Source organism: Cucurbita pepo, chromosome 3, assembly GCF_057944985.1.
Source record: "Cucurbita pepo subsp. pepo isolate OVF chromosome 3, ASM5794498v1, whole genome shotgun sequence".
In the NCBI taxonomy this organism is placed as follows: domain Eukaryota; kingdom Viridiplantae; phylum Streptophyta; class Magnoliopsida; order Cucurbitales; family Cucurbitaceae; genus Cucurbita; species Cucurbita pepo.
The window spans coordinates 1605102-1627075 of record NC_141800.1 but is presented as its reverse complement, the minus strand read 5'-3'; the positions used below and the strand labels follow the sequence as shown (position 1 = coordinate 1627075).

The 21974-nt window shown below is 35.0% G+C and overlaps 1 protein-coding gene across 3 annotated transcripts; it reads right to left on the bottom strand.

Annotated features, from left to right (window-relative positions):
• Positions 1-395: 395 nt before the first annotated feature.
• LOC111790436 (uncharacterized) lies at positions 396-20726 on the bottom strand. 3 transcript variants are annotated; one of them, XM_023671322.2, is made up of 28 exons: positions 20246-20726; positions 20031-20125; positions 17657-17756; positions 16831-16935; positions 14405-14567; positions 13852-13972; positions 13653-13715; positions 13437-13517; positions 13225-13319; positions 12996-13146; positions 10279-10365; positions 9807-9926; positions 9594-9722; positions 9399-9496; positions 9136-9259; positions 8149-8256; positions 7673-7814; positions 6458-6568; positions 6312-6372; positions 6111-6186; positions 4546-4731; positions 4321-4431; positions 3888-4049; positions 3266-3424; positions 2597-2830; positions 2220-2393; positions 1347-1456; positions 396-1245 (listed from the first exon to the last, which is right to left on the bottom strand). In XM_023671322.2, exons 1-28 carry the CDS (start codon positions 20403-20405, stop codon positions 714-716), a joined length of 3858 nt encoding a protein of 1285 aa, XP_023527090.1. In that variant the 5' UTR covers positions 20406-20726; the 3' UTR covers positions 396-713. The 3 variants fall into 3 exon arrangements, with proteins under 3 accessions (XP_023527090.1, XP_023527091.1, XP_023527095.1); XM_023671323.2 differs by having other exon boundaries at positions 8149-8253; XM_023671327.2 differs by lacking the exons at positions 17657-17756; positions 20031-20125; positions 20246-20726 and having other exon boundaries at positions 16802-16843.
• Positions 20727-21974: the final 1248 nt, after the last annotated feature.

Sequence of the window (21974 nt, the reverse complement as noted above, 5' to 3'; positions counted from 1 at the left end):
ATAATTTTGTCACTCATAAAGTTTAGAACTTTTTAGAATATCAATATTGCGTCCTTTTCGGAGCGAATTATAACTTTGTTTCTATTGTATTACACGACAAATACAAGTTGGTGAATTTGTATGAACTTTTTATTGAGAGACGCACAATCGTCTAAAATATTGAATTATTAGATATTTTGAACCCTACAACCTGTTTGGAAAAATGAAACGTTTTAACTACTTTTTCTAATTTTTTCTTCTTTTTGTGATTTTTTTGTTCGACACCCATCGAACGAGCTAATCCATGAAATTGAAATGAAAGGGATAGGAGGAACTAAGGAAAATATTGAACCATTAGTGAAAACCAATCATAAATTTTCTTACTTTCAAGTTTAAATTTCTTAGAAAAACTCGAATTCCTGTAACTTGGAATAAGCTCACGTTTCTCTAATCCAAAATGTCAGTATGTATACAGTGACAGGGTGAAGAGGTCATTGTAGTTCTAGTTCCCCCTTATTACACCAACACCGAGAAAGAATTTAGTTTATGTAATCTATAGATAAGGTTGATTAAGCTTTCGTACCCCCCCCCCCCCCCCCCCCCCCCCCCCCCCCCATCAAAAATGCTTTTGATATGAATATAATTCACAAGGAATATTATAACAATGCTATGAAAACACTCCTAAAGCAAAAAAAGAATGGAAGAAGGACCTGCATACATGATTTTGAAGTGTCTCAATTAGATTGAAGGACAGTGAGATAGTATGGATAGCCCTGGCAAGTTCCTGATGAGACGTTAGTTTCGTCGTTTCCTGATCGAGATGACGGCAGAAGTTTCCACTGTAAAATATAGTTTGAGAGATCATATATTCCAGGAGAAAAGATACAGATCTGAAGAGGAGCTTCAGCCATGGAGTTGGGTTCAATTTGTAGTGTTGTTGAGCTTGTTCCGGACCAGATAAATGGAGAGACACTTTCAAGTGAAGATGACTTGGCCATTTGTGCTCCCAGAACATCAGATGTGACCTTAATGTCCTGTGTAAGTGAGGCATAGTGCCATCCTGTTTGGTTCGCGGAGCTAGGGGATGGAGGAGCAGATTCATTACCTTCAGCTGAGTCAATTGTTTTAATGCGTATGGATGCAATTGAATCTGAAGAGTTATAGATTGTCATTTTGAAATTGATTTCGCTGAAAGAAGAAGAGAAGTTGTGATATGAACTCCGAGGCCCTTCAAGTAGCCAAGATATAGGACTGTTGCTTGAAGTACTGCATAAATGAAAAGAAAAGACAAAGGAAGATAAATGGATATATACACAAATAGAAAAGCTTGCATCACCAGAACTGTAAGATATTGCTTTGAATCTTACCTGCAATGGCACACATGATGAGAGAATAGACGCGATGATTCAGAAATTCCAGGATCAGTAGAATTCTTAAGTGGCCGAGTGATCAATATAAAGTCTACTGTATTTAGTTCCTGATAAATGCAGAACGATTATAGTAAGGAAACAAACTTTTTAACAAACAAGAAAACGCAACGAATGTAAAATAGTTGATTGGCCCCAACTCCCAAGACCGAGATAGCGGGGCTTCAATCTTGAGCCGAATGAGGAATTTTAATAAAACTCAAGACCACAAGCTTCTATCAACAGAGCAAATTTGGCCGACATGAATGAAGGAATAGGAAGAGGAGTCTTCTTGTCACAATCCAGAAATTATGAGTCAAAAGCTTCAAAAGAATAATCTTTCCGAACATCAACCTCTGTATTTAAATCCATTGGTTGAATGACTGATTCCACATTATTCAAGCTTACCTCGGAGTCAACGTTTGAGATGTCACCTCGGAGGGTCCATTGTCAAGTGAATAGCTCCTCTTATTAAACCTAGAACTAGATCCAAAGGAGTGAAAATGATGGTTGTTGAGGGGCAGGATAGGTGAAGGGAAGGTAGCAAGGCGACATTTTCTATTGGAGGGTGCTAAAAGCCATGTACATCTTTCTACAATTGACTCAGAATTCAAAGAATTTTCCTCCGAGCATGAACGAAAAGAAGAAAAGACCCCTTTTTATGAAAAATTCAAAGGATGGGCTGAAATATAATCATTCTTCTTCTTTTTAACACTTGGGGGCTTGGAAATCTTAAAATCCATAAGGGAGGTTTCTATATGAGAGACTCGGGATTCAATCATTATTAGTAAGCATTTGGAAGTAAACTACATAGATAAAATGAAAATCAATTACCTGGTTTGAAATTCCTTGGTATGCTCTTTCAGAATAATGGAAAGCAGCTAGAGGAAAATTAGCCGTATCAAAGAGCTGTTCATCGCTACTCTGAGAACCCAACTTTAGATCACTTCCAAGTAGCACCGGGACAGAAGATACTTTTTTTTCAGAACTGAACGATTTGTTAACATTCTGAATACAGAGAAGAATTTGTGAGATTAGTAGCTATAGCATTTTTCTTTTTTCCAAATAGTTACTGCAATTATAGCATGCATAGTTAACTACTGAAACGTGCTTAATCAAAGATAAAAATTATAGTAAAGCAGTTACTCGAAATGCATGTGCGATAATTAGAAAAGAAAAACTTTAGCTTAGATTCAGCTCCTTGTACATACCTTGAGAACGAAGAAACATGACAATGCTTGACTAGGCATTAAAGCTCGAGAAGGAAAAATACTATCAACAGGTTGAAGTAAGGAAAGTTCCCAGTTCTGTCCAATAGATGACAACTGATGAATTTGGAAAACCTCGGAGCTAGTCTTGTTCATAACATCCATTCGGACAAGAAACTCATGCAATCTTGATGGACATGGATTGATTTGGAACGATAAATCCAGGGATGGCAAAACCTTGAGACAGTTTGAGAAAAAAAAACCCAAATTAGAATATTTAGCAGACGATAAATCCATCCAGAGGGAGAAATTTTTGTTCTGAAGTAATTAGTAAATCAGCGATACAACTCCAAGAATATGGAAAGAGAAATCAACCACCAAAGTTAAAGCAGACAAAGTAAAAAAGATAAATATTTATTTTCTGGTAGATAAAACATTCACCGAGAGGACCAAAGAACAAAATAACAGATAGTACTCTCCATATAACGGGTAGAAAAGGTAACAGAAAGGAAAATTTTCTGAACCCTGAAGATTGTAAGGCCAAAAAAGGATGCATTGCTAACATGAATTATCACTATATCAAGGGTAAACCTATTGGTTTCAAATACGAAGACAAAACTATACACAGCTTAAAGTCAGTCAAGGCACCAAGTTATGCACATTTTGCAATACCTGAATATTGTAATGCATGCGTAGAATGCGATATCTCATGATATCTGATACACCTTCCATCTCATAATATATACTTATGTATAAGGATATATTTCCAGGAACAGCAGCTCGAAGCCAAAGGGGCAACAATAAGGGTGTTCCGCCTTGAATTGAAGTGTCCTGGAACATTTGAGTCTTAGATACATGACTGAAGTATTCATTTTCTTACTAGGAAATAAAACACATAAAATTATTAAATAATTAATTCTAACATAAATTTGTCGAACTAGGTTTAAAAGAAAAGAAAAAACTGGAATCCAAAAGTCTCATAATCTTGGAACGATGACAATAATATATTTAACACTGTCTACAAAGTTCGGCTACCAATAGTATTAATCTTAACAACCTTATAATCCCACTCATATAGACTTCAGATTTATGATTGTCCAAAAGCAAGGGGTTCATAAGAAAACCTGCATAATCATTTGTTCAAAAGAAATTTGCTTCAAAATTGAAATTGTCAACACCTGAACCATCTAATGGTTTGTATTTTTATAAAGATTCAATCTGAAAGTATGGCCGCTGGAAAATTTATTGCTGTTGACCAGTTAATAAATAGCACAGGAACATGATTGACACTTACCTCTGAAAACAAAAATGTATCATTTGATGTTGTATTAGGTATAGGGCGTACTCCCTGTTCACTATTAATTGGCTTCTCCAAGCAAGCAGGAAAGTCTGCATTCATATTTTCTTGCTTCCCGATTTTCAAGAATCGTGATTGACTGATCTTCATTTTCAGATTCTGCCAAAATGTAATTATTAGGCTGTTAAGTAAGAGTCCGCCAACATTTGCCACATGCTAAAAACATACGTACAAAATCTTTGCAAGACATATAGAGGTACTGGTCAAGCAGTCTTTTTGATGAAAAGGTGCAAGTATCTGCCTATTTCTGTAGTAAAGGTCAGGCCTTTAAGACTTCTTAAGATCAACCAAATTGTGATTGACCGAATTACAAATTCTGCAGGTCAAGTAATTAGGTATGTGAAGAATAGTCAAGTTGCAATGCTCATACCTTTACAGAAAATTTAGATTGATTTGTCAGTTCAAGGACAAGGCGCTGTAAATCTCCAGCATATGCGACTTGAGGAAGTGAAAGAATGCTGCCCTCAAGCTTTGGTAGACTCTGGATGTTAAGAATATAGGTGTAAGTAAAAGGTAGTTACAGCTTAATTTGCAACTCAAAAACTTTAGAAACAAACAACCATGATGATAGAGAGGCTATGAAGAAGATATGTACCTTGATTACTATGAACTTCAGGTTATCAGCAAGAGAATACTTAACTTTCTGTCTCCCCTTCGCAATATTCTTCTGTCCTAAATTGTTAATAAAATTGTGAAAGCCCATGATAGAATCGGACAGTTTCCACCTAATACCAACAACTTGTAGGATGCCTTCTATTTTGGGAGTAACTGTCAGTTGCACCTGGAAAATTAGAATTGCCATTATAAATTCTGAGACAACAATAATTTCAATAAGAAATATTTAACTATACGCCAAGAACTGATGCATAACCTAACTTTATCAATTAAGACTAATAAAACCATAATTGTTGACTAGTAGGATTTTGTTTTTACATAAAGAACTGACCATTCATTCAGAAAAATGAAAAGGAAAATACAAAGGGACTAAAAAACCAGCATTTATCATACTGACTACTCTTCAGCTGATTGTTTTGCAGGTAATGAGGACGAACATACCGATGAGATGTGTTTAGATGCCTGTGATGAATGCTTTGGTTAGGCCAATTATTTTGTTGCATATTATCAGCCTTGTGGACTTGCATATATTACTTTTATTGAGTTATTCATTTCCTAATCACTTTTATAACTTCATTGCATTCCTTTTGGTTCTGGATTCTAGTATGAGTATTGTGTTCTCTCTGCACTTTTCAATTCAAGAAAAAGCGATTTAAGTTCTCTTTTTTTTTAAGCTGGTAGATTGTGACTCTAATTAAATTTCGCTTTGGTACGCTTGGATTAGCCTAAATTTCTATAGTCAGTACAATTTCAAATTTGTATGCATTTGTTTTGTGAGGCTTGATATCCAAACATGCTAATCCTATTATAGGGCCAGACAACTTGCGAGAATATTTTATTTGGGGACAACCAGTAGTACCCAAACAACTTCTAAACGTGGCTAATATAAATGATGAAAAATTGATAATTACATTCAGCACAATACCCAAGAATAATTATGAGTAACATCAGCATATTTTCTCTTTTTTTTTTTTTTTTTTTTTGCCTAATTAAACAAAATACCCTTATAACTTTGGGATAGGTTTCAATTATGCCTCTATACTCTATGCTTTCAAATTTGTTCAACAAGTACCCTTGAACTTTGAAATTTTTCCAGAGATATCTTTGTTGTTAAAATAAAGGAAGGAAATTGACATAAGAGCTAGTGTGTAAAGAAATTTGTGTGATATTGTTTACTAAATGTGAATGATGTTATGCATGTCTTCCAAGTTTTACATATTAGCCACCAAGTCAATATCTTCCAGTTTTAACGAAAAACTCACAAATGGTATTCTTAAAAACAATTGAAACTTAAGGTATTTTGCATACTTTAACTTTCTTTTTAGTGTATGTGTTGCCTGCAGTTGAAAAGTGGAGGTGAGATAGGGAAAACCACCACTGAACAACTTCCTAACGTAATTAATGTGATTATATAAATGATGGAGCAGAATCATGAGAATAAGTGATCACTGTAGACGGATTGACAAGAACTAAAATACCAATGATAAGATTGGCTTTTCTTTTTCTTATTTGAATGATGATAGGGAAAAAAGAAAAAATACATACAACTTTTTCTTCATTTCCTTCTAATGAGAGGTGAACTTCAGTCGAAGTAAATGAAGCATTGTTAGATCCCATCTCCCTGAAATGGAGAAAAAGAGCTACCTTAATGAGCATAGCCATACTTATTGTAAATATTTCAAAGATCGCGTGCAAAAGTACAATGACATGATATACACAAATAAATAAATATATTAAAACACATACCAATCAGATGACCACTTGAGTTCAGTATTATTCTGGAAACCAGCAGTTATGTTATTTGTATCTGTAACATCACTGACAATCATTCTCCAATTTGGGAAATGAAAAAAAGAATATCTAAAATCTAAAAGAAGGAAGATTTGAAATACCAGATTTAGTTCCATCAGATTTTGAAGAAAGATCACATATCAGGGAAACGCAAGAGATGGAAATAGGGATCTGAAGAGGGTTTTTAAATACAATATTCACTTTCACAGGTTCTGTCAAAAAAAAAAAAAAAAAAAGAAGAAGAAAGAAAGAGATCAATATCATATATCGCCATATACAAATCTCTTATAAAGTTCGTTTATTCCAGATGGTATAAACATGCTTCACATGATAGCTACTATCTGATGTTTCAATCATGTCTTGCCAATACGACTATATCACAGCAAAGACACTGTATAAACGCTACTAAAGAGAGTTATTCAACACAGAATTCAGTAGCGTTTTCCAGCAAGCAAAAATTATTTCAAACTAGTGAAGTTTGCATGAATTTGAAGCTAAGTTTTCTCATTATAATGATAACTAAACTGGTGCTGGCAATTTTATCTGTTCAAAAAAAGCAGGATGTGACAGCTTTATCCAATCAGTAGTATACTCCAATATTTCAGACATTTCATAGAATCAGAAAGGTGAACTCTCGGTTTCAAGACATTTCATAGAATCAGAAAATTAAATCAATGAATGGTTTCATATCTTGTTCTTTTATAACGAAAAAAAAAAATCTCATTGATATATAAAAAGGAAGAAGTTCAAAGGATACAAATTTCCAAGGGGGTAAAAAAGAAAATAGAAATAGAAAACAGAACAAGATCTTGAAACAGTTTCAATCAAAAGAGAATGACAAAGAAACGAAGAAAACCCATCAAACCAAAGTTCGGCTCCAAAGAAACTTCGAACACAACCACAATAGCCAACCAAAAAGATCTAATAAACCAACTGAAACCCACAAAGGCAACTACATGAAGATCTACAAAATGATGATGTTGAAACAAAGAACCATCCGTCTGGAAACCAAACAACAACAGGCTGAAAAAGCAAACAGGCAACTAACGAGTAACTTTGGTAGTGAAACTTCTAACTACCAAGTTGACAGGCATACTTACCTTGGGTAACACACCCCCGCTTTAAAAAATTACCACAGTAGCTATGTGCCATCATAAAATAATTACATTAACACGCGATTATTTTTTTTAATGAGACATGCTGTGATCATATCTTGGATGTTAGGTCAAATAATAGCGGCAATGTTGGAAAAGATGTCACGGTAACATGATTGCTGATGGCCATCTAGCTGGAGATGTGCTACACTTACTACATACCTCCTGCCACACAGATATTTGATTCTTTATACTTTTTCGACATAATCTTTGACTGTAACTCCAACCAATTTGTCCTTCCTGATGATAACGATGGAATCATGTCCTCCTCCAATGAGCGCCATACGCTTTCTCGAACATTAGCCTGCAATGTTTCAGAATATGTCAATGAGCTAGATTAAAGGAGATAATAACATAAGCTACAAGAATCATCAACGACGCAGTGCACTTTCATTAACCTTATTGGAAGTCTTGTTTTCACGAAAAAGAAATAAAAAAATGGAAATATACCAAATAACAAGAAAACTGTTACCAGTAAACGTTTCATTATGCCCCGTTGGAGCGAGAAAGAGCATTTATTTCAAATGGAATGCAAGGAAATGGGAGGACCTAAAGAGGAGAGGGATAGAGAGGCTGACTGCAAGAAAGTTGGTTTGAGTAGGCTTCCATAACCAAAAACTAACTGTAAATACACTTACAGCCGTAGGTGATGCATAAGTTCGATGATCATCAAAGATGACCTTTAATGATGAAATGCTGATCTTGGGCAATGGTAGTTTTAACACCTTGACTGTCTTTCCTGCCTTCTGCAAGATCAAATCAGTTTTTAAAAAAAAATAATAATTCAATAATTGGAAGAAACAGTGTCAAAATTATCAATGTAATTAGAAATTACCAAATGTAAAGCCATAGCTCCATTAAATTCAAAATTGGAAAAGGCCAGATGAAAATTAGACTACCATATTATAACGTTAATAGACAGCTACTGGCTAATTAAATCTTCTATATACTTCAATTATAAAGAATCTCTGCACTACCTCGTTCCTTTCTGATAAGAAACAAAGACACATGTAGAACAATAAAACGAGGAAATAGAGAACAGCTTGAAAACCTTAGGGACAAGGGGTCCCCGAAGCCTTGAAAGAGAAATCAAACAAATAACCCTAATATAAGTGGATGAGAAACAAGGGAACATGAGCCTCGACCTTGTCCCAATTGTATTGTTAAATGAAGCAGACTCATTGACATGGCTTCCCAGCGTTGATGGGGTTTTCTTTATAAAAACTTTGATGTTGGACATGGGGGAAAAGGTAGAAGCAATCCCACGTTAGCAAATACAGTTTGAGGGAAGACCAATTTACCATGCATTGTAGACATGAAAATATCATGGGAAGTTTTGCACCATTCAGAAGTGTGCAAAGACCATCATAATAGTTTACATACCTATATCTTATAAAATTAAGAAAGGATCTACAAAATAGTCATTTTCAGGAAGCATGGATCTATTAAGCTACTCAAAATCGTGATATAAATGCTGCTCAATAGCTTAATAACTAACACTCCAACTTCAATGATCAGTAAATCTTGTACACATGTAGTATAGCATAATGACTCCAAAAACCGTATGCCATACGGAAAACAGTAATAGCTGAGAGATAAATAAAGTAACTAGCACAATGAGGCACCTGAATAATTTTAAGAAAATCCTTTAGAAACAATTCCTGCGTTGCCTTTGACTGATGATTACAGTCGAGAATTTCCAGCATTTGAGTAACAGCAACGTCATATAGACCAAGCGAAGCATACCACCTATAAAAGATAACTTTATATAAGAAATCATATACTTGATACATGTCATGATATCAGTGGAGAAACTTAAGTAAACTATAGCTTCATCAGAATTAAATTAAAATACAATCTAGAGTTTTCAAAAAAAATAAAAACTCACTGTCCAATATGGAAATGTACATGATCTTTGATGTGGCTCCATTCTGTTCCTTTAAAAACAGCAATTGCATTTCTATATGTACGAATTGCATGGTAAATCTGATAACGCAAATGTCAGTGGCTCCCTTAATAAATCTTTGAAATATTAAACAAGCCGCATTACTTGTCAAATATTTGGATAATGAAATATACGTACTTGATCCATTCTTTTGTAACGATCACCAGAGAGAACAAGATGAAATCCATATTTGCGTATCAAAGGAGGTTTAGAAAGCAGGTAACAGTAAGATGCTTGCTCAAGCATGACAGCTGAATGTAAAGGTTCCTAACAGATTTAAAAAGAAAAAGAAAGAAAAAGCTAAGAGGCAAAAATATGTTTGATATTGGTATCAAGGTATTTACAACCTACCTCATTACAAATACGGAAATAAACAGCAGCAGCCTCTCTGTATTGCTCTCTTGCCTTCAACATCTCTGCTGACCAAAGACCACAGCGTGTTGCATTTAGGTGACCAGACGGGCCCATTTTCTGCATGAACATAAGCTCAATTATCTAGCACAAATTTTACAGACCTAAAAATTACAGCAAATTCAAAGATTATTAGGAAAACATCAACCAAACAGACAGCATTAATTTATATATATATATATATATATCTTCTTCTTTTTTTTCTTTTTTTTTTTTTTGGTGTGTGTGAGATTTACAAATCAAACTTTTAATGAAAAAAATGAAAGAATACAAGGGCGTACAAAAAATAAGCCCTACAAAAGCAGGAGTTTGTATTGGCAATTTAAAATTGCCTCGCGGGAAATAAGCAGCAACAAAGCTTTTGAATTCAAAAAAACATCAAGGAAGAAAATATCAAAAGAAATACTCGTACCAAATAAGTATTGAGGGCATTTTCCATGCAATACTCAGCTTCCTTCCTTGATTGATCTAGCAAAAAGTACGTAAGCCCCATCATCTCCTGCAAAAAAATAATAACTAAAAGTTTTAAACACTATGAGTAGAAAATAAATGAACATAGAAAAATTGAAACAGAGAAACAGAGAAACCATACAGAAGATGGTACAGTCATTGTGAGAGAGATGCCAGCCCTCTCAAACAAGTTTGAAGACTTGTAATCCTTGTTATTTTATTTTATTGAATAGATTGATCTAGTAAGGAGATACCTTACTAAGCAGTATCAGAGCCACATTCATGACCAGGTTACAATTTTGTACTGATTGAACCATAAGATTATCTAGCACAATGGGCTCCATACACCTAACCTCTACCCCAATGACCCGATCAAAGCTGTTATTGAAAATGTTCTCCAATATGTCTTCTTCCAATAGGGGTAACGGTGCCAAAAATGCCTCAAAGGCCCTCTGGAATACAATGACGGGTGGTACTTGATAGGCAAAAAAGAAGAGACCACATAAGCTCCCTTCTTTGGACACTCAAACTAAATGTAGTCGTTCTTTCAAGTCCTCCCAATCCTTGAACTTATTATTGTTCTCTACCTAGCAGTACCATGATAGTCCCTCGCCATCAAAACTAGTTATGGCCATCATTTACCTTACAGTGTCAACTAACTTCTATATTTCAAAAGACCTTTCCTCTCTAAGCAACCACAAAATGACTTTCTTAAAATTGTGCCGCTCATTCGAACCATTTGTGGTTTAAGCTTCACATTCTTCACCACAAAATTTTCTTTTCTAAGATGATCCATCCATGATGGACGAAGGAGGTCCCCTTTGATTTCCGGTTTGAAATCTTTGTTGCTAACAAAGTTGCTCCTCTTTTTGTCTTTACATTTGCACAACGACTCTTTTCGAGCGATGCGACTATCTTGTACATATTGGGTGACATTTGTGCCAACAAGCACTCAATCGCTTGAAGTTTTTGCAACTCCTTTCTTACGGTTCCCAACACCTCTGATACTTCCAACCTTTTCTCAAGGTGATGTTCCTCAAGAGGGAGAGCTCATAGCCATTGTGTTAGTTATATGACGTTGGCGCCACTACTTACGCAACAATTTGTTGCTCAAATAGATCGCCATGTGTTGAAGTACCTCCTTGAGCAATGCCACATACACGCAAGTATCCAAATGGGAAACCAAATAGTGGGGTACAAATTCAATCCCACTCGAGTCAGGAAAGCAAGGCAACCAATGCACTGTCCCTATGGCTCTCGATTGCACACCTAGCCATTCTTTATGTATAGATGATAAAACATGAGGTCCAAGGAAGCCTACGGCTAGTGCAGATCATAGCAAAGCTTCTATGGGATCTCAACAGTGTGCCTATGCATTCATGGCAATAAGATATGCTTCTCTATAGAGGTAGTGCAGATCATACGAAAGCTTCAGAGGATACCAACAGTGCGCCTATGCATTCATGGCAACAAGATGCGCTTCTCTATAAAGCTCACAGCTACACTAATGATTATTTTTTTATTTTTGACTTTAGGTCTAAGAGATGATTCATTGATTTTACGACTCCCAAGCCAGAAAATGCCTGTCCACGAACTAGATGCCGATGCATGTATTATAATACACTGGCGACATGTCTTTTACAACTCTTACCTTAACATAAATAAGAAGGTTGTCACACCAGAATCCACCGTACTCCTTGAAAGCACTAATTGCAAGTCAAATTCGTTAGTTTTAACCTATTAACATAAAAGTATTGTATGGTGCAAGGAGATATACATGAGTTAGAATGAGACAATTGCACGTTCACTAGTCTTCTTCCTTCCTTCCTCAGCCCAATGACAGTGAAATTATTATTACAGGATATTTATAATGAAAGAAAGATTTAGCAATTACCATAAAACTTGATGTTATAGCTGAGCAAGAAAGATTCATTGATTTATAAATCAATGGAACTTAACAAATCATTTTCGATGATACCAACCAATTTTTTTGTTGTAGAATCCGAGCTTTCATTGGGAAAAGTGAGAGCAAATATAAGCGCATACAAAAAACAAAGAAGTCCATAAACAAACAAAAAAGGACTCTAATCCAACAAAATCAAACCATCATCATACTTAATAATTACAAAAAAGGTGAATGGTTGACACCCACAAGGGACCATTAAACCTCGCCAGCAAAAAATGTCTTTGTTGCTAAATAAAAGTGGAACCAACTATCTATTACACCTGTGTAGCCAACCTTTCTTTTGCTTATGGGCATAATTGGCACACATAGCCTGCGTCATCTGTGCCACTAACAGCACAATTCTACAATTTAAGAAAGCAAAAAGGTGTAGCCAACCTTTCTTTTGCTTATGGGCATAATTGGCACACATAGCCTGCGTCATCTGTGCCACTAACAGCACAATTCTACAATTTAAGAAAGCAAAAAGTGGACACAAAGATGCTTTAAAAATATTTTTAAAACATAAGGACAAAACGTGCAAACTGTACTACGCAACAAATAATTACCTAATTTTAAGGTGGTGATGCTGAATATGAGTAATCCAAAAATAAAATAAACAAGGCTGCTTACCCATGACAAAAGACTCAAGTCAGTGATGTACTGGGAAAATTTGGCCCAAAAAGTATAAGGTAAAAAACAATGGTAAGACCATAGCAGCAAAGGCTTGGAACTACCTGGACACCAGCATAGCGTTTCCAAGCTTTATCAAGTTTGTAATCAGTAGAAATCAGGCGATAATTGGACAATGCAAGTTCATAATCCCGCAACATGAAGGCATAGTCACCCAAAACTCTAATCTGAGACTCAATAGAGTTATAGGTATACCTTCAATGGCAAATACAAAAATTTATGAATACCAAGGAGCAAAGTATGACCAAGAAAGTAAACAAATGAGAAATCTACGTTGGGCCGGTTGGAGAATCTACTGTGTCTTCTTTCCCCTTTCTCCACCATAAGTTTTTTATCTGATTTCTGAAACCTTTCCTTGTAGCAGACACCTAATCATGGAAACGTAAAATGCAAATATGAAACTGTAGACAATATAAAACCAGTAAATATTATCATATAGAGAAGCATATGATCTTAGCACACAACTTATAGAAACCAAAACAAACCTGTTGGTTTAATGCTCGTATTTTTTGCTCCATGTAAGGAATGATATGTTTTGACGAAAAATCTTGCATTAACTCTCTGATCTGTTTCACAAGTGACACAGTAAGTTACCCCACACAACCCCGCCCCTCCCCCCCCCCCCCCCCCCCCCCCAAAGCAGATGCCCGCAGTGCTGTCAAAGCACACGACAAATACTTATAGGGGTAACAGAAATTTACCTCAATTAGATCCTCATTGCTAAGAAAGCAGCCAAGTTGCTTACCAATCGAAGCATCGGGCTTCTGTTACACAAGAATGTGACATTACTGGCCAGAATTTATCACTTCTCTTCATCAAATACATTGTGTAGAACAACAGTATAACTATGTTATTTCAAAAGATTCAACAGGTTAAATAACAGTGCCTCAAGTAACTTACAAACAAACCCCAAGGATCATCTTCCCGTTCAATGAGTTCATCATGAGAAGAATTGATAGAAAGTAATTGGCAGTCATTCGAACCAAATGCACTCCTCATTTCAGTTAGTATTTTACTTGCCCTGAAGAGAAGTTAACTTCAATTCAAAGAGTTGGCATTTACAAACAGCAAAGCACCATATTTATATATGACCTTCCAATTAATCAACCAAGAAATTAATTAACTACAAGTATCCTAACTAATTGACAAAGCAGCAACCATCTTAGCAAACAAATCAGCAAGGCAATTGATAAATATAATAGCAAACTACTGAACAGAACATTAAAAAAGAAAGTCACATACAGTCAACTACTCAAACTACCGGCATACAGAGTAAAAAACAAACTAGCCTAATTTTTCATTAGATTTATTAGCCACTATAACAAATCAAATCAAAATAACGAAATATAAATATATGAGCATGCTGTGATATTCAAAATGATTGACTGCCAAATAATATTGTGGGTATGTAATGGAAAAGGTCCTCCTCAGATTAAGGAAAAGAACGAAGTACTTCTCTGAAGAGCCATCTTGATTATCATGCAACAACAAATAATGCTTCATAATCTTAGGGTCCGTGGCACCATCATCTAGAAGAGAGGCCAATTTGATTGTGTTAAAGAGGTCAACAAATTTGTTGACAGGATGATCATCGCTTGAAGAGACAACCAAAAGACCTGCATACGGTATGGACAACAACAGTTAAAAAGAATAAATGTTTCCAGTAAAAGTTCAAATTAATCATAAAGAATTAAATAACACACAAACACACACTTCTCCCTGAGAATATGAAAAGAACAAACAAGGAAATGGCCCCTCAGCCAAAGAAGTTCATATTACAAACTTATGAACAAACTTTGATTCGCATTAAGAAAAAAAAAATAGAAGTTATAATAGGGTCTTTTGAAGTAGGATAAATGTGGTGAAAATGAATTGAACACGTGGGCAAGTTACAAAAGGACCTTGAAGGAGAAAAAACAAACTTAGAAACCTACTATGATCAAAGAAGACTCTACTGTTCCTCTCCGACTAAGCTTTCTAAAAAGTGACCACTTGACCAATATAAAGTTCTTTTTCTTAAATCTCAATCCATGAGTTGGTGCGAGTTTTTTTTTTTATATAATAGAACCCTTAGAAAATACGAAATTATGACAGTTATGAGAAACTTAAGTTGGCTGACAAAAATGGTAACCTTCAGCGGATGGGGTAAGCTTTTTGCTTCCCTTTTTTTGTCTCTTGTCTCTTTTTTTTTTTTTTTTTAATGAAAAACCAAACTTTCATTGAGAAAATATGAAAAATATAAGGGCATACAACAGGAAAGTCCTATAAAAAGGGAGCCAACTACAAGAAAGGGTTCCAGTCAAGTAAAATAAGAGGCATCAGCCAGTGGATTTCAGTATGAAGGTTGAGGTTCTTGAAAGTTCTTATTCGTAAGTTTTTTATTCATTATTTTGGGATTGTGACAAGACTCCTCCTCCTATTCCTTCATCCATGCCGGTCAATTTTGCTTCGTTGATAGAACTAGAAGCCTGTGGTCTTAAGTTCCCGTGAAAATTTTCCTCTGGTTGAAGAAGAAAGTCATATCATGGCTAGCTTTGCAAAAGTTTGTTTTTGTCTTCTCTGAGATATTTGGATTCACTTGTACGAGGAGATTTGTTATTTCTTTGCTAGTAATAGCTCTTCCAAAACTTCTTTCAATAGGATAATAGTTCTTGCAAAGCTGAAGACTTTTTCGGGTTGTCATGTGCAGAAATGGCTTGAAGCTTGGGAGTTTGATAGAATCAATCTATTTGGTATTAAGAAATTTTCTGTCCTAGTTCTTTAAATGTTTATTTATCTTCATGGAAAATCTCTACTTGGATGCCTTTGCTGTTTTTATTTTTTCTTTTTCATTCCCTTTGGGAGTTTGTATCCCCTGAACATTTATTTAATTTCATTATATCAATGAGAAGTTGTTTCTTGTATCTAAAAAATACGGTTCTGGTTCTCTTTAGGTTTTCTTGGATTCTTCTAAGGTATTGCAAAGCAAGATCCAAGCAAATCCCCATTTTGTTGGAAAAGGAAGCTTTTGTGGCAACCATCGCAATTTTCATAATTTGTAGTTTGAGAGAGAACAGGATGTTGAAAGTTCATGGAAGAAGGTTTTAAGCGCCAATCAACTCAAGACCTCCCTGCCGGTTTTTGTGAAATAGGCATTTTGAGCTTTTCCATTATTTTTATTAATTAACAATTGGCATTGTTTTTTTTTTTTTTTTTTTTTTTTTGTAACTTTCACTTCTCTTCGTGTCAAGGGCCTATCTATTTTGCATGGCTTTTTTTGTACTTATTACAAAATTACTGTAAACACTACTAATCACCATTTAAGCAAGACTAAAAATAACTTGCAAAAATTCAAGGGCAATAGAACTAACGAAAGAACAAAGGAGTGAAAGGAAGTAAATAAAGGGATCCGTATCCAGAAAATTATTGAAGAATTGGATATATATATATATACACACACACATATATCAGACTTCCGATGCAATTATTATTCTAGTAATATCATGCACAGCTTTGTGAAACGTCATAGAACCAAAATGCAAAGGTTGACAATGATAGACAATATATCAAAGAGAAACTTAGTGAGAGACGGTTTTATTTGTATGGTTAAAAGAATAAGCATTAAACCAATTAGAAGACTTTGCATGGTAGGTGACGAAACGGAAGAAGCCTCGCCCTTAATGTAAACATAAAAGGTCTGACAGAATGATGGTATTGTATTCTATTCACACTAGATATATACAGACATAAGTAAAAGGTTAAACTAAATAAAAGAATGTTAAAAGATGATAAGGGCTATATGTATAAGCTACTTTACAACAATACAAATATACTAATATAAGTACCATAACACTTGAAAAAGAAGGCTTACAGAATACTTCATATTTTCTATAATCTTACATGCCACAGGATGGTCAAAAGCTTCATGTTCTGAAAAGGATACATTACGTATAAGCTCTTTGTTAAATAACTGAAACCACGAAGGTAGAATTGCAGACTCAAAACCTGCAGTGATTTGTTAAGTCAGACATAATTCAAAGATGGTGTTAAGTTTCAAAGGACCAGAAACCAACCACAAAGAATGTCACTATTAGTCATGAAGGTTGTTCCATAACCAGTGAAGATGGGGAAGACTGGAAACCTAAAAAAGAATTGTAACATAGTGCGTTTCACATAATCTCTTTGGCTTCTCCTCTTTTTTCTTTATTGTTTTTCCTTCTTGTTCTTTCTTTTGTTTGTAGGAAAACAGTTCAAATACAGTTTGAATTTCAGAAACAGAATCTGTGCCAAATTTTTTTTTTAACCAAATTTTATTCATAGAGAAAAGAAGAAAAAAGACAATCGTAGTCTGCACAGTAATTTATGCTTTGAATAAATTAACTTTTCTTTGTAGAATATTTTTTAAAATTAGAATGTTTTTATTTTCCCATTTTAATTTCTGTTTATTTTCAATCCTTTTGAAGTTCGTATCTTTCGAGCATTAGTCTCTTTTAATTTTTTTTAATCAAAAGATTTGTTTCTTATTCAACAACCCAAAAAACTACTTTTTACAATCTACTTAAAATTTCACAAATGAGTTTTCATTTGGACTTTTTTTTTTTTTTTTCCTTTGGATTGGAACTCTTTCTCATATAGCTGAACTAGAAAGAGTCCAAGAAGACGCCAAAACTTTTAGATGAACATACAAATAACAAGATCCAATAATCTAAAGATGAACAGTACTTACAGTCAACTGCTTCATTAATTTGAGGTGGATCAGAACATAGTTTAGAAAGATCTTTCTCGCTGGCTTGTGTAATGACTTGTTTCAGTCGCTCTTTTGATGCCTAAATGAATGATTAGGGAAGTATAAAATAAGAGGAAGATAGTTGAAAGAACAAGCAAAAGCAATCCTCATATATTGGAGACAAAATAAAAGCAGGAGACTGGTGTTGCTGCATTCTCACTTTTCATCAATGTGATTTTATGAAACATTTTGATGGCCTAACAATATCAGTGAAAAATGAAACAATATGGTAAAAGATTTGCACTTGAGAAAATTCCGTTTTCAGAATGTTCCAGGTGATGCTTGAAAGGTCTTTATGACTCTCCACTCTATATGCCACATTTGCAACTATAGATGTTCCATACATAAAATGGCATGCTTACAAGTTATACCTTACGCAAAACGTTTCCATATTTTTTCTACAACCAGTACCTAATTCTCAAATACAATGACTATTCACTCCTAAATAAAGAAGAAACAGATTTAGAACTCGCAATGTTCAAATATATTCAAAATCGAAATTAAGACAAAAGGAACTTCAATCAAGCAAAATAAGACTAATAGGGTACAACGATCATAGAGGCTGAGGCCCAAAGGGAGACATGGAATTATACAAGGGACCACACCCCTTTTCTCTAGGGTTCTCCTCCAAAAATTCTATTGTTCCTCTCGTCCCAAAGATCCCACAAAATTGCACAAACCCTGGTAAGCCATAGAAAACGCCCTGTATCACTAAAGGGTGAGTGAAGCAGGAGTTCCACAATCAGAGAACTACACCCACTAGGTCGAGCTAGAAGAAAACCAAAAGCATGAGAGAAGAAACTCCATACCAAAAAAGCGTCGTCGCAACTCCCAAAATGGTGGTCAAGATCTTCAGCCACCCCAAAAGAGAATACAACAGTGCGGCCCTAAAACACGTATCAACTTCTTCTAAACACAATTCAAGGTATTAACTCTTATATGAAGGACTTGTCACAAAGAATTTAATCTTTTTGGAAATTTTGGTCTTCCATGATTAAGAAGAGGAAGAAGATCTAGGCGGGAGAGGGTTCACCAAGCAACAGAAGAAGGAATTACAAGAAAACCCATCACCGAGACTAAACCTCAAAGATGATAATCCTCTCTCCCAGGGCTAACCAAAAAATCAAGAATCAAAGATATGAAGTCCGCAATATTTGCCGTTTCCCTATTGAACAAAGAAAGGAAAAGCCAAGAGAAATAGAGGATGCCACAAAGCGGGAGGATGTGATCCACCAACCAGTTCCTCTTGGAAGTAAAGGAGTATAACTGAGGAAACAAAGAGCTGAGGGGTCTATTCCTCAACTACATATCCTCCCAAGAAAAAAGAAAGCAATTTTTAAGTTAAAATTTCTAGCATTTTCTTCTTGGGGAACGAGAAAAACATCTTCTTTGACATCAATGGCAAATAACTCTTTCAGAAGTTTAGCTTTCCTATTTCATACGTGACCAAAATTGTCCTTATTCCACAACAAAATACTCTGCATAAGAATTTTAAAAACAGAAACATCAAGCTTAGTTCTTTTCTAGTTTTCTCTTTGGGTATTTCTTCTCAATAACTTACATCTACCACCTATAGGAAGTTTTACTTTTTTTTCTTCTAAATTGGATATATGACTACAAAGCATGGCTAATCAATTTTTCTTGACATATCAATATGATGATTTCTCTGCAGACTAAGGCATTAATTACCTCTTAGAATATCGTTCCTCTCCTCGTGATCCTAGTATCACAATTCCATTTTTTCTGTTACTTGCTTGTACTTTTTCATTTCATCAAATATTTTTTTAGTGATTCTTTCAAGATTGTGGCTTGTCATGCGAGTTTAGGGTCTTCTCTTCCTTTTTACTTCCATAGATTCTACTATCATCTTCTGCTAAGTACACCCACTGACCATATAATGGCTATACATGCACATTAAAAATATCCTCGACCTATTTCCCTCCAATTATCTAAAACTCTCTCTAAGAAATTAATCGACAGGCTTGACCCAGCAAAACCCCAAACATCAAACAAATAATTCAACTGCAATCAGGCATAAGCGAGTTCATAGTTAAATTATACAATCCATCGTCATTCATATCAAACGCAAAATGGAATTTTCTATTTCAGTACCCTAGTATGTTGCAGTGATTAAACTTGGCCAGTTGATTTTTACATGAGCTTCAAATTAGCTAGTTGGTTTGTACATAAGCTTCGTTCAATCACTGTCAGTTGAGTTGAATTCTCTTGTATTAGCTATCCAAACTACAAATATACCATGTAACGCGGTCCAACTAACATTGTCAGGAACCAAACATCTCATTTAAAATGTTACCTCGAAATTTGGTTGATGAATGTCCGAACCGTAAAACAACCGTGAACTGAATTTCTTAATCCTGTAAGGTTGATCACTGGCGGTCCGTACGGGCACTGAAACGAAAAGGAAGCCCAACTAAACAAGAAACGTTCTCGCGGTCCACATTCTCACAGCTAAGTATAAAGGGTATGTACTAAATTGAATCTGTTTTGCGGAAGATAACAGTGGATTACCGTCAATGTTGTTAAACGAGCAGAAGGGGCTGAGCATCTGGATGAATGAGAGACCATTCTTCAGGCAGGCTTCTTCAACAAGTGGGGTATTCAGCACCATGATAACCGGAGTGATCTCTTCCAGCAGCATCCTGCCCAGTGGTGTATTTGCCGGATCCATGCCTCCCTTTCTTTCAGCTGCAGGCAGTGACCAACGCCAGCTGGCGGGAGCAAATCGCCTTGCCGGATCAACGCGACTCGCCCGACGAGTTAAATGCTGCTAATTGCTATTAGACCATTAAATTTCACCGGCGGCAATGGAGAATGAGAGAGAGCTGCCGTGTTACGACTGAGACGAACAATAATTCCGCCTGGTCTTGGGATGTACTACTGATGCAGCAAGCTACCGACGAGCTTTGTCCATCTTCGTGGTCTAATGGACCATCTGCTCAGTCTTCCCACGCTAAACTGCGCGCAAATCCCCTCTCTTTTTCTTTTTCTTTTTCTTTTTCTTTTTCTTTTTCTTTTTGTTTTTATTATAATTTATAATATTTTAAGTAGAAATATTCATTTTAACGGATCTACCCGAACGGGAAGTAAATTTGAGGAACATTGCCCGTCACGGGATTCTATTCAATGGGGCAGCTTAATTCCCCTCCAATTTAATATAAATATATTTTTATATTAAATGATATTGGAGCTATATTAAAAAAATAATAATTAGTTAATTTCAAAATTCTAATAGTAATATTTAATATGTTATAATGTTAAAATTTGGGTGGATATTACAAAAGAAAATAATTATTAATTTAAATTTTGCATTAACGGGAGATGAAATTGGTCGCGATGATGGAGACGATGAAGCCTTCCCCATTCTCGCTCCCAAGGACATCTCTAATTTTAAGTTAACTAGATTGGTGATCAAATCATGATCGTTCGATAAGTTAACCACGTGAATGTAATATATAATTCAATGGTCACGTGGGTCGATTGCTCTATTTCTATGTACCCCAATTTATGTTGTCTTTTTTGTGTTACATATCGTTTTTTCATATGTAGTCGTGATTAACAAGCTAAATCGATATGATAGGTCGACACAATTATTTAGCTCGACAAATATTGTTAAAGCATTCGTGGCTGAACAGTAATTCACATGTATTCAATTTGAGGTGAGATGTCCAAATCTTCATATCCCATTTGTTGTATTTTTTAAAACAAACAAATGTCGGTTAGGAGACGAAACTCGAAACCTCGGTGAAAAGATGGGGCATACTCGTTTTATTCATGATTTATTATACATTAAATGATATATTATTTAAGTTCACCTACTTTCACCATTCTCAACAAGTTAGTCGACACAAAATAAAAAGTACAAAATAAAATTTTCAACATTTCGATTTTTGTTCAGAAAACATAGTTAGTGTTTACGCACTACATCGACACTCAATGTTAAAGTGATGTAAAGGCGTTTGTTATGTTATATTTTTTAAATATAAATTATTATTATACTTTAATGGAGGAGATTAGATGCTCGTTCGTGTATATATATATATATTGGAAAATATATCATGTTCATTTTGTATCATTTTATTTGGTACGTAGATGAATTGTCCATTAAGTTCGTACCCACCAATTCATAATTCGATCCTAACTTAAAAAATAAACAACAAACCACAGAGACGTCAAAATCAATTTTAGAATTTAAAGGAGATCAATTAACTACTTAAGAAAGTGTGTTGATTTATTTAAA